This window comes from Opisthorchis viverrini, assembly GCF_000715545.1.
Source record: "Opisthorchis viverrini unplaced genomic scaffold opera_v5_113, whole genome shotgun sequence".
NCBI classification, from domain to species: domain Eukaryota; kingdom Metazoa; phylum Platyhelminthes; class Trematoda; order Opisthorchiida; family Opisthorchiidae; genus Opisthorchis; species Opisthorchis viverrini.
Genome location: NW_008751767.1, coordinates 1,192,614 through 1,207,039, shown reverse-complemented (window position 1 = coordinate 1,207,039; position 14,426 = coordinate 1,192,614). Strand labels below are relative to the sequence as shown.

Genomic DNA, 14,426 nt, shown 5'->3' with positions numbered 1-14,426 from the left:
AACTTTGCCCCCCCCCCAAATAGCCGAAAATAGTGCTTCGCTTAGAAGCACTGACGCGTTGGTTGAGGAAGGGCTTGTTGCCAAGGCAACAATAAAATACTGCCCACAATTCAAAACAGCGATCTATTGTTACATCAAGCTATCATGGATTCGTTCACCTTTTCATTGACAGTTGCCACACAGCGAATTAGGTGGAGGTGAGTTCAGAGTCCAACTGCCTCCATTGTTTCCACCGTATTACGTAGCTGAGCCTTGGAAAAAATAGTTTCTACTTGGAAAAGACAGCCAAATTTTTCTCTTTCAAGGCTAGCAATTAATGCACCTGGTCATGCTAATCTTTAATGTAGATCAGGTGTCATAGTGGTCAGTCAAACTTGATCATTCTCATCATGCAATACCACGAAAGAATCAGTGGTACTGACGAGGTTTATGAGCGCTGACTCAAGCCTTTGTACTGTAAGTTCGGCCGAGCACCGTTTTTCAGCCTTCTTATCCTCGTGAGTCACAAGCAATGAAAAAATATTTGAAGCCCGAAACTGCTCGGTGAGCATTGGTCACGAGTGGCGGATGAACACGGCTACGTTGGTCTTCCCGAGTGAGGACTCCTCAGTCAAAGATTCACGTGACTTGTGGGATGCTGCTTTTTTTGTTCAGGAGTGTCTCAGCTTTTCAGTTTAGGCTGACTCCACTTTCATACTAAACTGCAAGTATGTTAAAGATAAACGTTGTAACACCACACCTTTTCGGTGCCTAACTGCCTCGCCCCCAAAGGGAAGCTGGGATACTGTCAGGTAGTCCAAGCCTAGACGGGGGAAGTGGAGATGCATAGGTCGGGTTCGAACCACGGACCTTCCGGTTGGCGAATCGTGCTCTAACCACTGAGCCATCTCGCCAGCAGCTCTATTAAAGATGACAACATATTTGGACGTAGTCGCACGCGTCCATGACCTTGTCAACAGTATTTTGAGTTACAGGAATTGCACATGAAGATTTAGTGATTAAACCTCATACTGAAAACCATAGTATTTTTATGCATAGGTTTTGGGCTATCGCGACTAGCAGAAGATGCACGTGACTACTCACCACTGCCATCATTTTGAAGAGTAACACACCAGCTGTGAAAACTGATGTGAAGACGATGGAGAAGAATGAAGGTTTGTTTGAAAAGGTTACAGGTCCCTAAGGGGGCACGATCCCTGCTTGCTTTGCTCGTGTCAGAAGATCACTAAACATCATTGTATTATTGAGGATGGTGTCCAAGAGACTATGTTAGTCTCTCATGAGAGTCGCCCAATCCGGTGTAAGAGTCCCTGCGAGAGTCACATAGACAACCTCCAGAATGGCTTACTTGTACGGCAGAGAAGCATCGGTGTTGAACACTGATGTCATGCTGTTGATGATGATGATGATGATGATGATGATGATGATGATGATGATGATGATGATGATGATGATGATGATGATGATGATGATGATGATAGCTCACTTGACCACCATGGTGCAAACACCGTCATATTCAGGCAAGTTCCCGTCTGTTCGTGACGAAACAACGGGTAGGCAATGCATTGGACCATCAAAATCACAACTTCCTCTTTTGTTGTGTGCAACAAAGCCATGCATGAAGATCACCGGGAAAGAAGGCGTTCCGACTAGCCCCTCGTGGAAGACAACAGAACGACCAGGACACTGTTCATTCGACCTCATGTTATACAGTATGCATACAGGGCTCCAAACATGATTGCGCGTCCACATTATGTGCGGTGGTATTCGCCGAAACATCGTCTGTCCTGCCCGTTGCCCCGTAGATCGATCTAACAGTCATCCGACGTTTCACTCGGGCCGCCAAGTTCTTCTTTCTAACCATCCCCAGTTTTGCCGCTGACCACACGTAGGGGATGTAGACTCCGAGAAACTGCGTGACAAGGTCAACCAGTTCAGCTAAAGTGTACACCGTAATTCCCACATAAAGACCGGAAATCCCTCCAAGGTCGCTGACAAATTTGGTCGCTGTGTAACCAGGATTTTCTATGAGCTGCAAAGGAAATGGGTGTCTAAAGTTGCGATTGGGGAAAGTTGAATTCTAACAGGGTTAACATTTCCTTCACTTTTGCCTATCAGAGACATGAAACAGGTCTATAGATAAATGACATGATAACAACGCATAGTCACGTGACAAAGATGGGTTGGGGCCAGTATCAGACGTCCTGGGTAGGCAGCTTCTCCGCGCCTAGGGCTGGCCGTTTCGTCTTGGTCTACAAAGAGTTCCTGACTGCCAGCCGGTGATGATTATTTCTGCGGTGTAGGAGGGTTGTGTGTGTGTGGATCAATCAGGATTCATTGCTCTAGTCTCGCTGGAGAAGCAGATGTGACGAGGCTGCTAAGTTCTGGGAACCAATTCTGTAGACAGTCGTCTGGGACGCATCGAATTCCGAAACTAGATGACATATTAATGCAATTGGTTGCCCTATTCAGATGAAGATTGTCGGGAAAGAGTCAGGCGATAATGAGGTCTTTCAACAAGTCTGTAAAATCGATATGCACACGGTGGCCAGAACTCACATTTGATGGATAGTTGTACTACCATAGAATAACTGCTACAAGAACTGTCAACATCCCTACCAAGTCCGGTTCGTGAACGGACCAGCAGACATGACTGTCACACGGTTACATCAAGTATATTCATCGATCCCCTTAAATTCCTCAGAACTCCGGATGGGGGATGTAGCCTACCTATTTCCCATCAGGTCAGTATGACCGGATTTAGCATATTTCCGGAAATGACTGTAAGAATTATTTGCTTACTTTTGTCAAGCTTCTCAAGCTTTTGAATGGAACCTGGGGTGGAACCTAGTCACCTAAACATAAGATCAAGTTCCGACACTCATTTGCATATCAGTTTAGTGTTTACGGGAGACTCATCTGAAACGCAGCTGGATCTCTTGTTTATGATGTTCTCAAGCAATTGGATATGCTGCACCAGGCCGCCTCAGTTGGTGCGATATTCGAGATATCGCAATGAATGTATGGACGTAATACAGTACTCAAGAGGTTGCTAAAAATCTCTCGATAGCCCACAACCAGTTTTGACGACTACGTCAACCTGATGAGTTCCAAGAAAAGAACCGCTCAGCTGCAGCACCCTTTCGGTGCCTAGCTGCCATGCTACCCGAAGGAAGCATGAGGGCTGGGATACTGCCAGGTTGCCCAAGCCTAGACAGGGGAAGTCGAGAGGCAGAGGTGGGGTTCGAACCACGGACCTTTCGGTCAGTATATTCGCGCTCTAACCACTTGGGCCATCTCGCTCCCGATCGTGGGCTATCGAAGAATTTTCAGCAACCTTATGAGTAGTGTATTACTTCCATAATATTAGTTTTTTTGAAGCATATATTCTCCAATATCATGAACACGCCGTGTGGTGGTGCTACCAGCGATCCCTTATTAATAAGAAAACGTAATGGGGATGAAAACATTTCTAACTATCCCATTGTTATATCTAACTGCTGTTCCCACTCTTGTGCCTGGTGTCAGAAAGGATCTCACCGACAAGGGTACACAACAGCTTTATTGCAACAAGTGAGAGCGTGCGAGTGCAAACGTTACGATGGCCTCGCGCTATTTAAAGGGCACTTTTTGACATTGATTCAGGCTGTCTGATAGGCATTTTGTGGATACCAATCAACATCGATCGTGCTTCTACCTGAACGCTGATCACATTCGATCGTGCTTATCTGGCGTGCCTGAACACTCATCGGCTTTTGCTGAATTGATTGAATGATTGACTGGCCTGGGTGCTTTCGGCTTTCCTGTTAAGTTTTTGGTGGAGTTTTAGGTTCTCAGTAGGTTCCGGGCGTTCCGGAGTTAATTTCAGGAATCTGACCGCGTGGACTGCCTGAATTGATCATGCATACCACAATGGAACAGCGGGCAAATCGAACATCAATGGTCCAGTCTCAAGGGTTTCCAAATGTCAAAATTGTTTTGAAGCGTCTAATGCAGATCTAATCACGCAAGCAAAACCATACGACGGGGTCCCGGAGATAATCCCATTTGTGAGTGATTATATCAACAGTGTGATGAAAGCACCGTAAAAATTCAAAGCAGTACACTCCAAAAACACTTCGGAGCTTTCTTTGACCAAACGTTTTCACAAACAGAAGTCCCACGGGAATAGTAACTCACGCTTATCCCTTTACTGTGTTTTTTTCAAGCACTTCATTCCTTTTGTGGCACGTGTTGGATTAGTACATTCTCACCAAGGTCATGCGTGGAAGCGTCAACAAGTTGTCTGCATAATGAACTGCCCAGGGCCAATGTTATCCCTCATTGCATTTTGAAAACAGTTTCAAGCAGACGGCACGGCAAATTTCAACACAGGTTTGAACTGCCCAGGGCCAATGTTATCCCTCAAGTAGACGGCACGGCAAATTCTAACACAGGTTCTAACGAGGTTCACAGTAATGGAGTGACGCGCAGTGCGGTGATTGTCGCCGGTCCATTTTGAATGACGTTCACAATCGCTACACCGCCTAAAAGATTGTCACCGATGGGCAGTTTGAATGCCCCGACAAAGTGTCATTCCGTTAGCGCGTTTTTTTTCAATCCAGAACGAATCCAAAGAACGTTCGTCTCAGATATCTGACCGGTCGTTTTGTGTGAATAGTCCACCCAACGCTGGTTACCAAGGTGATTGGACATCCTCGTCAGTTAGCAGACGCGTCGTTCCGCTGAAATCTGGAACGCACCTGCGTTTGCAAAACGTTAGTCTAAGTACTGAACCTCCCACAAGGAATCTGCACGTGTAAATGACCTTGGACCAAAGGCATTCAATGCGCCTCCCATCACAATTCCCTTATCGATGACTCACCATGTGTTGGTAGGTCAGTGGACCGCTGATTGGGCGGACGATACACGCGCACCTGCGGACGGAGCTGGTTGTGCGAAGGCCAGGCCGCGCGTAATCGGATGCTTCAGCAAGCCATCCTCACACTGGTTTGGTGCCCTTGGTAGCCTGCTCCCAGGTCCCAGTGGGGAGTTGCGTAAAGTCGCCGCTTCATGTGACACGTGACCGATTAAAATGAACTTTGAACTGCAGGTAGAAATTTATGGATGCACAAATACGCAACGTCAGATCAATCGAGTCTGGTCACAATCCGACAAGGGGATGAGATGGCTCAGTGGGTGGAGAGCGAATTCACTGATCGGAAGGTCCGGGGTTCGAACCCGAACTCTGCGTCTCAAATTCCTGTCTAGGCTTGGGAAACCTGGTAGTGCCCTAGCCCTCGTGCTTCCTTCGGGCAGCATGGCAGTTTCGAACCGAAAGCGTGCTACATCTGAACGATTGTCACATTCAAGCAACGACCGGACTGGACACCACAGCAGAGGACCGTCTTCTCTGCACATGATTGGTTGTTTTCACTCTCCCGCATCCTCTGCTGTACCAGTTTTGTATCGAGGACAATCTCCGACTGGTTTGTGCTGATCCCGCTTTGAGGACACTGAAATCAATTGTGGAGTAAGCCACAGAATAATTTGAAAGGTGGTCGCTACAACTCCGGGAAATCTACATGGGTGCACCTCACTGTGCTCAGTCGAAATTCGGGCATTCGAAGAGATGTCCGTTTCTTGAGATTATCGCAGGACAGACGCTTATCCCATTGAACAGTCAGAAAATTGACGATACCGTTTTGGCGAATAAACGGAAAACAGACTGGGATGCTATTCTCGCTTCGCCGCGGTAGTTTAAGGTGAAACGGACGATTCATTTGCGTGCTTGCCTGTGGGACACTCACAGAAGACAAACGTGTTATTGTGGCCAAATCGTCATTACAGACCAGCGTGTGGCAGAATAACATCCCCCTTGCTGCAGACATAAGCAGTGACCTTACCTGACCCAGACTGTCTTCTAAGCCGTTATAGTTACTGACTGCCTAGGCTTTCCAAATCAGTGTCTAGCGACCGAGGTGGAGTCGGAGTAACGCCACGTGAAACAGGCTCGTAAAGAATAAAAACGTGTGAAGTGACTTCGACTTGGAACTTTGAAAAACATTTTATTCAAGTTTATTGCCGGCAGGTCTTGTACGTATGGGGTTTGACTGACTACACTTATGAGCAATCAGTGGAACGATCTCAATGCTTCCACCCATGGTCTGGTTCTTCGGTCCCAAGTCTGCAGAACGATGGCAAAACGTCTCTCGGTGGTCCCACGAAGACCTTCAGTTAATAACTTCAGCTCAACTCTTTTGCATGAGATGAGGCGATCTGGGATAACACTTCTGAACTCAATCAAATCCGAGTTCTCACTACCGGTTGGCAGAACAACTCGGTTTGTTCTGAGCGCCCTCAATGGCGTTCGTGCATCCACGCTATTGCCTTCAAAGCATGGCTCTATTATCGATTCCCTCACTTAATAGTTCACCGACCGTGCTGTATTTACGCACGAATTTATCAGCTCCAGTGCGCATCTATCTACCCCATCTCCCCAAATCCTCGGTGAACAAGACTGTGGTAGCTACAACCACTGTACGACAAGTACGCGGGTCTTACAGTTGACATTCATGATGACGATGAGTCACATCCTCCCACTGCCTTGTGGATCAGGCTTTCAAGTCAAAGGCGCAAGGTGGATTACCTCAACCAAACCCTCTTCTTCGGCCCGAGCGTGAAGCATCCATCGTTTGCCGACACAGTCCTGAAGGTGGATTACCTCAACCAAACCCTCTTCTTCGGCCCGAGCAACCGTGAAGCATCGTTTGCCCACACAGTCCTGTGCCTGCCAGTGAGTTCAAATCGAATCAGTTTGTATCTTCATCTGAAAATGAGAGAACGTGCTTTTTTGAGGGCAATATGACGAAGAGATCGAGATTGCCTGAATGGACAACTGGAGTCAGAGTTTTCTGATGATCCTGACCGGATCAGGTTGTATCTTCATTTGAAAATGAGGAAACGGGCTTTTTTGAGGGCAGTATGACGAAGAGACCGAGATTGAATGGACAATTGGAGTCAGCGTTTTCTGATGATTCTGACAGGAACTGGACATATGTTGCACGCATACGAACCAATTTTCATCTTGCTATTCCGAATCGCTTAAAGGAGCGAAGAAAATTTGGAACTTTAAAACAGAATAGCGAACATTATGTAGTGGACTAACCGAAGGCCAGAAATGTAGACCACGACGCGATACATCACAAATGGACCAATCAGACTCCAAGTGAGAGGATTACGGACAACCAATCAGTTCAGAGCTTGAAGCTGCTGTTTGCAAACTACATAAGCGCAACCGTGCATAGGTGAAGTTTCCTCAAATGTTGACAAGACATCTGCAAATAAGTTGCCTCTTTCGGCCAAAAGATCAACAGCCAACTGGGCAACTATTAGGTCTAAAATAAAACATGTGGACAACATGCAAGTTTCACAGTGCTTAACCAGAAGTCTTCGCCTTGGTCTAATATCGACTTAAACAGGAAGTCTTGATAATGGCAGCACAAGATGTCCCGTTTCTTCGGTATGGACTGGAATGCAACATTGCAGGTTTTTCAGTTCTTGTCAGCATCAACCATGAAGCTCATTGTTGAGTCTGAACATCAGACGACCGAATCTGTTATATCCACGTGACAAAACTACCGGTGGACTGACAATCCCTTACTTTGCGGTTATCACCTCCTCAGTGAGTCACAACTGTCTAACTATTCAGCGGTAGTTGGACATAATCGACGGATGTGTTGGAGCAGGTAAGACACTTCTGAATCCACAAGTGCAGTGCACAGAGTTGAGACCTCTTGGTGTTTAGACTGAGAATGCGAACAGTGCCGTTAATCCCAAGCTATAGTGTAATTTGCTCACAAAACGGCTTGATGGGGACTTCGCCAGCCTGATGACCGCCAAAGGCGAAACCGATAGCAGACTGCTGAAGAATTCTCGTCAACCCTATGAGTAGACAAAGAAAGCTGAGCAGGACTGTTCGCCGAAATTCAGGTGTTGTCCGAGAGTCCTGTGAAGACTGACGGTATTCCCGCAAACCGATTTGAGACTCGGGGGAAGGGGTTGGGCTGTACAGTGGAAGGTTGTAAAATCTGACTACATTTGATGATGGTGATCAGGTATCATAGGGGTATTTAAAGACTGATGTGTGTTAGCACTCTGGAGGTTGAATTTCAAAGGTTTTTTGTGACTGGGTGTGTGTATTTCAACACTTGCATGGTAGAAGATGAGTAGGGATGAGGACACCAGGGCCAAAGACAGACCTTGACTCGTTCCTATCTGATGACGTGAAAATTTACAAATCGCCCTGGAGATTAAACTGACTCGATCATCATCGAAGAGAAACGGAACGAAAGAGACAATTTGAAAATCAAAATTGCGCGCGAACTAACCTGGTTCACCATTTCCGTCACGGGATGAATGTCCAAAAATATCAAGTCCTCCGGATCGATTGGTGGTCCATCTTGTTTGATGAAGATTTCTTTCTTTTGCATTGAATGATGCAGCTCGATTATTTCGAAATAGGGAATTAGTATCTTTGGATCCAGACTTTGTATCAGCTTCGTTTGAAGGCTAGAGTGAATACTGATCATTCTTCGATCACAACGTAACGGACATCCGGGTAGTCCATCACCATCAGACGAGGGTCGTACCGCTTGCACAATCTGTTACACAAATATTCACGAGGAATTAGCGAATATACACTCATTTGCAAACTAATTTGGTTTTTCGAGAGACTCACCTGGAACCCAGCTAGAGCTCTCGTTTGTGATGTTCTCAGGCTAATTTCGTTCAATTCGGTTTCAAGTAGAACATAAATCTGACGGAAACCCGGGAACTGCGCCTACCTGATGAGCCCCAAAAAGGGCGAAACTGGTCGTGGGCTGTCGACGGATTTTCAGCAACCATATGAGTAGTACATTACAAACATATTCATGAGGAATCTTCAAACTGGTGTAAACAAGACTAATGTCGATCCCTCTAAAAAGCCGGCTAAAACAAAGTTGTCGGACGAATTGAGGAGCAAAGAGCATTCAAGGCTCATTAGAATCACAGTTTTATAAGATAGAACCCGGGAACATGAAAGACTGACAGGTAAGCTGCCGTTATAACATCAAACTTAAAGCTGTCCCAGTTGGCGTTGCGTTTGTCATTCGGGTGAAGCGGCATCCTCGTGTGTATGTGTATGTGTGTGAGCAGAGTTCAACGAAATAGATCGTGGTTACTGCTGCAGATGTCCAACCAGTTATGAAATACAAATGACATGAAGTCGGCGGGATACCGTCGGCATCGCAGCTCATTTCTGAATAAAGTTCTTTTCCCAGCGCAATGTGGTACAGGTACGCAGATCAATTAAATATGTTCTCCCATTTGGTTGAGTGAAGTGTAAGTTACTGTCAAGTTAGTCGCTGTGGTTTACTTGCACGATTTCAGTCGCTTGGGTACTATTCGGATGACGTGAAAGAACAGAGTGGACACTGTGTCACACAAAAATTGGACTTGTGGAGTAGCGGCTGACGGGGGAAATTAGCTGGCTTGAACTGCGTCCAAAAACGTAAAGTGAACATAGAAAGATAACGTTTTTTCTAGGAAATTTGTGATGACGTGAATTTCTGAAATTGGGGCACGGCACAAACAATTCATCTGACCAAGTGAATTTTCGAGTTACTTGCACATTTAGGATGCGTGCTGTGCAAGCGTAAGTGCAGCCTGTCAATAACTGTCACATGGTTTATAAATTGAACAGTAAAGCGCACAGTTCACATTTTCTGTTATTTTGAATTTTTTCTAGGTTAGTTTGACGTATGCGCCGTTAGGTTATGTAGTACCACCCAGAACAAAATTTCACCCATGGATCAAATGACCTTGAGATTTAGCGGAATTCATTGCTGGCCGGGCTTCCCACGTGATCAGCGTGATTAACCAATCAGTCGGCAAAGTTCGGCTGGCTCCGCTGATGAAAGCTCACAAATTTGGTTTGCGTTAGAAAGTTCTCTGCCCCAGAGTGATCAGATTGACAAAAAACGATTGGAAGAAAGGAAAACCGCTCACTGGTGTGAGTTATCTCCAGTTGCGTCTGAAGTTAATGGAGAGCTAAAGGGATTGAATATCAGACCGGTTGGAATACGGTGACAATTCGGGATGCTGGGCGCAGTAACCATTGGGGAAATCGTTGCTCTGCTTGTTAGTGTTTCCTCTACTGATGATGAGGTTGATGACGAGGGTGGCTTTTCTTTAATGATCTCGATCAGTACTCGATTATCGGGGGTGAAGTTTCACTAGAAGCGTCACCCCTTTTGATTTGCGGTGCACAAGTCCTTGTTTCATTTCCTATACTTTTGTAGTTGCAAAGCAAAACGGCTTTTATGGACAAATGGTGGTAGTTAATTTACAGTGTCTACAAAATGGTTGAGCACATATATCATAATCTTTGAAACTTATCCAAGCTTTGTTTCCATGCGAAATTCTACCTGATGCAGGAGCATTGATGCTAATCAGAAACGGACACACCGAACATGTGCAACTGCACCGTTTTGGCTAGAAAATCGAACAGCCGAGTCTCATTTGCATGCAGTGTGAAGCGGTCACGGTTCCGGTCGGAATCGATGGCCATTGCGGTCAGGATCGATCAACTAGACTGTGATTTCCGCCAACTGGTCGGCAAAGGTGAATCGATGGAGTTCACTTGATAGCATGTGTTGCTTGCTAACGATGGTAAAAACACCAGGAATAACGGGTACTGTGTTTGTGGTCAAAAAATTTACGTTTGTTGTATTGGCGAGCGGCCTGACGGAGACCTGTGTGCACGAATTCCACAAGAGCATTTACGAGAACTTTTTGACCAAGTTGTGCTGTAAGGAAGTGGCGTAAATAGCCATTAATGGTGTTGGGCTCATCAACCAACTGTCGACGAAGTTTCAGCAACCTTATGAGTAGTGCATTACAAATATACAACTGTTTACCTTTTTACTCATGACAAAGGCAGTTTGCAGGGGAAAGAATTACTCGCCGTCAGAATCTCGTTGCGATGGTAACGAACAGAATCCAGCGATTGAGACAAGGAACAACACTCTGATACACGGCACAACTGTACAGCGTCCTGAGGGTTTCGGGCAGTCCTATTCATGGAACTTGGAAGGTCATGAGATCTTGAAAAACATGAAAGTGAATTCCATCGGGAAAAACATATGTGGAAAGTAAGGAATAAAACAGACTTGGTTGCCAACGATGGTGGCCAGAGCAACTTAGGCTGGTCGGGCTACTGTACTAGTGTAGGTGCGCGCCTTAGTGGAAGGGTCCATTGGAGCGGTTAACATGGTAGCAGTGAGAAAGGGAGGCAAAATCCCGGTAGTTGGGAGCGGCTTTAGGATCATCAATCGAGGAATTGACATCGACCAGTGCAACTTCTCGTTGAAAACTGTCTGTGCGTAGGGAATACAACGCGGTGCAGTAGGTCTGGGACTGTCACACCAGGGGTTAAGAGAGGGAGGACGAAATCTTAAAGTGTTCAAGAGGAAACTGAGTTTTCTGGAGGTAGGGATCACAGTGAGTTTTACTTGCGAGGGCCGAACAAAGTTACTCCAAGAGGACCTGGCAGTTTTGAGTGAGTATCAACAGAATTTGGGGAATTGACATGGACAAGAAGGACTTTCCTTACTCCGTTCTGCTAACTCGGCGTGCACACAGCAACAGAAAAAGGGGGATGGATCGTTGCCAATTAGCTGGGTGATGCAAAGAATGTAGGGTCGGATCTCTGGGGACTCTGAGTTGTTGTGAACTTAGTTTTAAGTCTGAACTCATCAGCATTGTCATCATCATCACCGCCACCACCGCCATAATCATAATCGTCACCATCATCACCGTCATCATCAACATCAAAAACATCAGAAATAACAACAAAAATCAACGGACAGCGTATGGTATGCTCATCGCATTCAGCAGGCTCATTTTTACCCAATTTTTACTTTTGATACCAAGGTTTCCATCCAGCACAAGGGAAATGATCCCCTTTCCAAATCGAGAATTCAGAAACTTCTCTTCAGGGCCTTTTCGTCTGCTTAATTCATAGCAATCGCCGTTTTCACGCAGTTCATGAGTGCATTCCAACTTCAGCGGCTGCATTGCCTTGGTGATTCGCACTACTTATAAATTTAGCGGTAGTATAAAAGTAAAACGAAAACACCTTTGGATACTGAACAGCTCTGACAACCATGCGCCAAGGGTTCAACGCTACCTGAATATCGGTCATATTAGCAATTCTTTCAGCGCATTCCAACGTTTCTCCTATCCGAATAATGTTGATCGTGCTGGTTTCCAAACTGTGGCACCACACTTCACCAACATCTCGCATCGAGTAGGGAATCGCGTACGACTCGGAGAAGCACTTGCATTTAGCGTAGGTGAGACGTTGTCGCAACACCGCGACACAAGCCTGCCGCGTGTAACTGAACTTGGCCATGGATTTACTGACTGAAAAGTTAAGAAACACAATGAACACATCGAAGCATTAGGTCTCAAAAAAAACTTTGTGAATGATGATGGCTGTACTGTTTTCCATGGGCTGTTGAAAAAAGATGTCATCTTAGGTAGACTTGTAATCTGCTATTTCGTAAAGGGAGATCATTCCTCACTGTTTTTCTACTCAAAAAAAGCATGAGTAGTCCGTATGCACCTAAGTTGATCGAGTTAAACCCTACACACCAAACCGACCGATATTGAGGGAAATTTAGGCTTTAACCTGTTATGCAGCCCAGTAAACAATGGGACCGATCAGTATTTTACAGTGTATGAAACAGATCTGCTCAGGAAGGTGGCACATTTGTGTCGCTGGATTTTAAGTCCACCAGGATGTAAGGGTGAAATTCAAGCAAAATAAGCCAGTGCTTTCTAGATTACTGGTTCAGCTGCTCGCTGAAATCAGTTTGTTCTTCAGAGAGGGAAAGGACCGTTTCGAGCACTTGCCCGCGTACTGTAAAGCTAAGACCCACTGTACTATTGCAGGCAGGACCTTCATTTGGAAGCCATTGGCTTCTCTCTCCATTGGACTGTGTGCATAGCATCTCAAATTTGGATTGACTTACCTTCAAAGGGTTTCGCATTGCTTTCGGAGAGTTTATCAAGCCGAAACAGCTCGATTTGTGGTGCAAAATCGCCATTGATACACATCCGTCCAGTGATATTCACGGCTTTGTAGTGAACTTGATCCAGACCGACGCGAACTGCCTCGCCGAAACGCAGCGAAAGACCATTTGGAAGGTGCTTTATTTTGGGTGAAATAGTTAGAAAATAGAGTGCTCTTATTGTTACCCAAGATTTACACATACATCACATATTTAAAAGAAATCTCATGCCATATCGACCGTCAAGTGTTGTCATCAGCCAGATCGCCTTACTCGCTGCATACAGTAGAGAGTGGCTGATCGAAAACAGGCTATTGCTGAAGTCTCTCTTCTTTCTCTTCCACCTACTTTTTCTCCCCCCTCTCCCCACAAATGACTCTCTTCTTGTCAGTTAGGGCTCTGTTCGGCCTGGATCGGTTTTGCAAGCGCGTCATCCAGCGCTGACATTCTCAGACATCTCGAAATCATTCTGCAAGCCTGGACGCCTAATCTATCTGTCTGCACTTTGAAGCAAGCAGGACTAGACTCGCTTGAATTGAAATTGATGTGTACTGAGTATCAGATGCAACCGCATTGGTTGGGCTAACTGCCCCATCACTCTCCACTCGCTTCCGGCTGCGCACCTGTGGCAATCCAGAAGCCGCTATGCAGAGTGTCCAGGTGTTTGTATCGTCCCAATTCACCAGAAAAGGGCTTCCACCCATATTAGGAGGAATGGTGACGAGACGAGTAATTCACTCTCAGGAAAGACTATCAAAGTGGAAATGTTCAATGCAAGTTTACTAGCCAACTGCTGTGTCACATAGTCGGTACCATGGACGCTGCTTATCCGTCACTCAGGGAAATTAGCAGGCACTGGATGACTGAATTGGACGCCACCATTTGGTTAAATGAGTTTGAGGTATGCAGCATCACAGCACCCTCGGTTTGAAAGAATCACGGTGAAAATGCATAATGAAGTCAGTGAGGTTGGAATGGAGCGGGGCATAACTTACCGGGTTAGTTTTCATGCGATCGTAGCACTCTTGTGACTCCTGAACCAGATTAGCCCCCCCTATAGTGGACTGCCATGCCACGGATGTTTTAATCCAGGACAATCACTGGACGAAAGCGCATTCGACCGAATAGGGCGCGGCCCACTTTCTTCCTTTGTTAGATTCCAGTGGCCAGGAGAAGATAACTCACCCTCGATAGGTGAACTGATCACACTGCACAGGTTGCGTTGGCTTCGCCACGTACTGCGTATGCCAGTCGACCGACTTCCTCGAAGGGCTCTTTTCGCACAACCACGTGAAGGGTGGAAGAGAGCCAGAGGCGGTCAAACAATGA

At 46.0% G+C, this 14,426-nt stretch overlaps 2 protein-coding genes across 2 annotated transcripts in view; one reads left to right on the top strand and one right to left on the bottom strand.

Annotated features, from left to right (window-relative positions):
- Positions 1-1,682: 1,682 nt before the first annotated feature.
- T265_05735 (hypothetical protein) overlaps positions 1,683-14,426 on the bottom strand; it is a gene marked incomplete at both ends in the record, with an annotated part of 23,548 nt that continues 10,804 nt past the window's right edge. The window contains 4 exons of the mRNA XM_009170808.1: positions 1,683-2,032; positions 8,370-8,642; positions 12,212-12,447; positions 13,059-13,236. Coding sequence (XP_009169072.1) covers positions 1,706-2,032; positions 8,370-8,642; positions 12,212-12,447; positions 13,059-13,236 — 1,014 coding nt within the window. The remainder of the gene's footprint in view (positions 2,033-8,369; positions 8,643-12,211; positions 12,448-13,058; positions 13,237-14,426) is intronic.
- The window catches only part of T265_05736 (hypothetical protein), a gene marked incomplete at both ends in the record, with an annotated part of 3,846 nt that continues 3,680 nt past the window's right edge, over positions 14,261-14,426 (top strand). The window contains one exon of the mRNA XM_009170809.1: positions 14,261-14,394. Coding sequence (XP_009169073.1) covers positions 14,342-14,394 — 53 coding nt within the window. The remainder of the gene's footprint in view (positions 14,395-14,426) is intronic.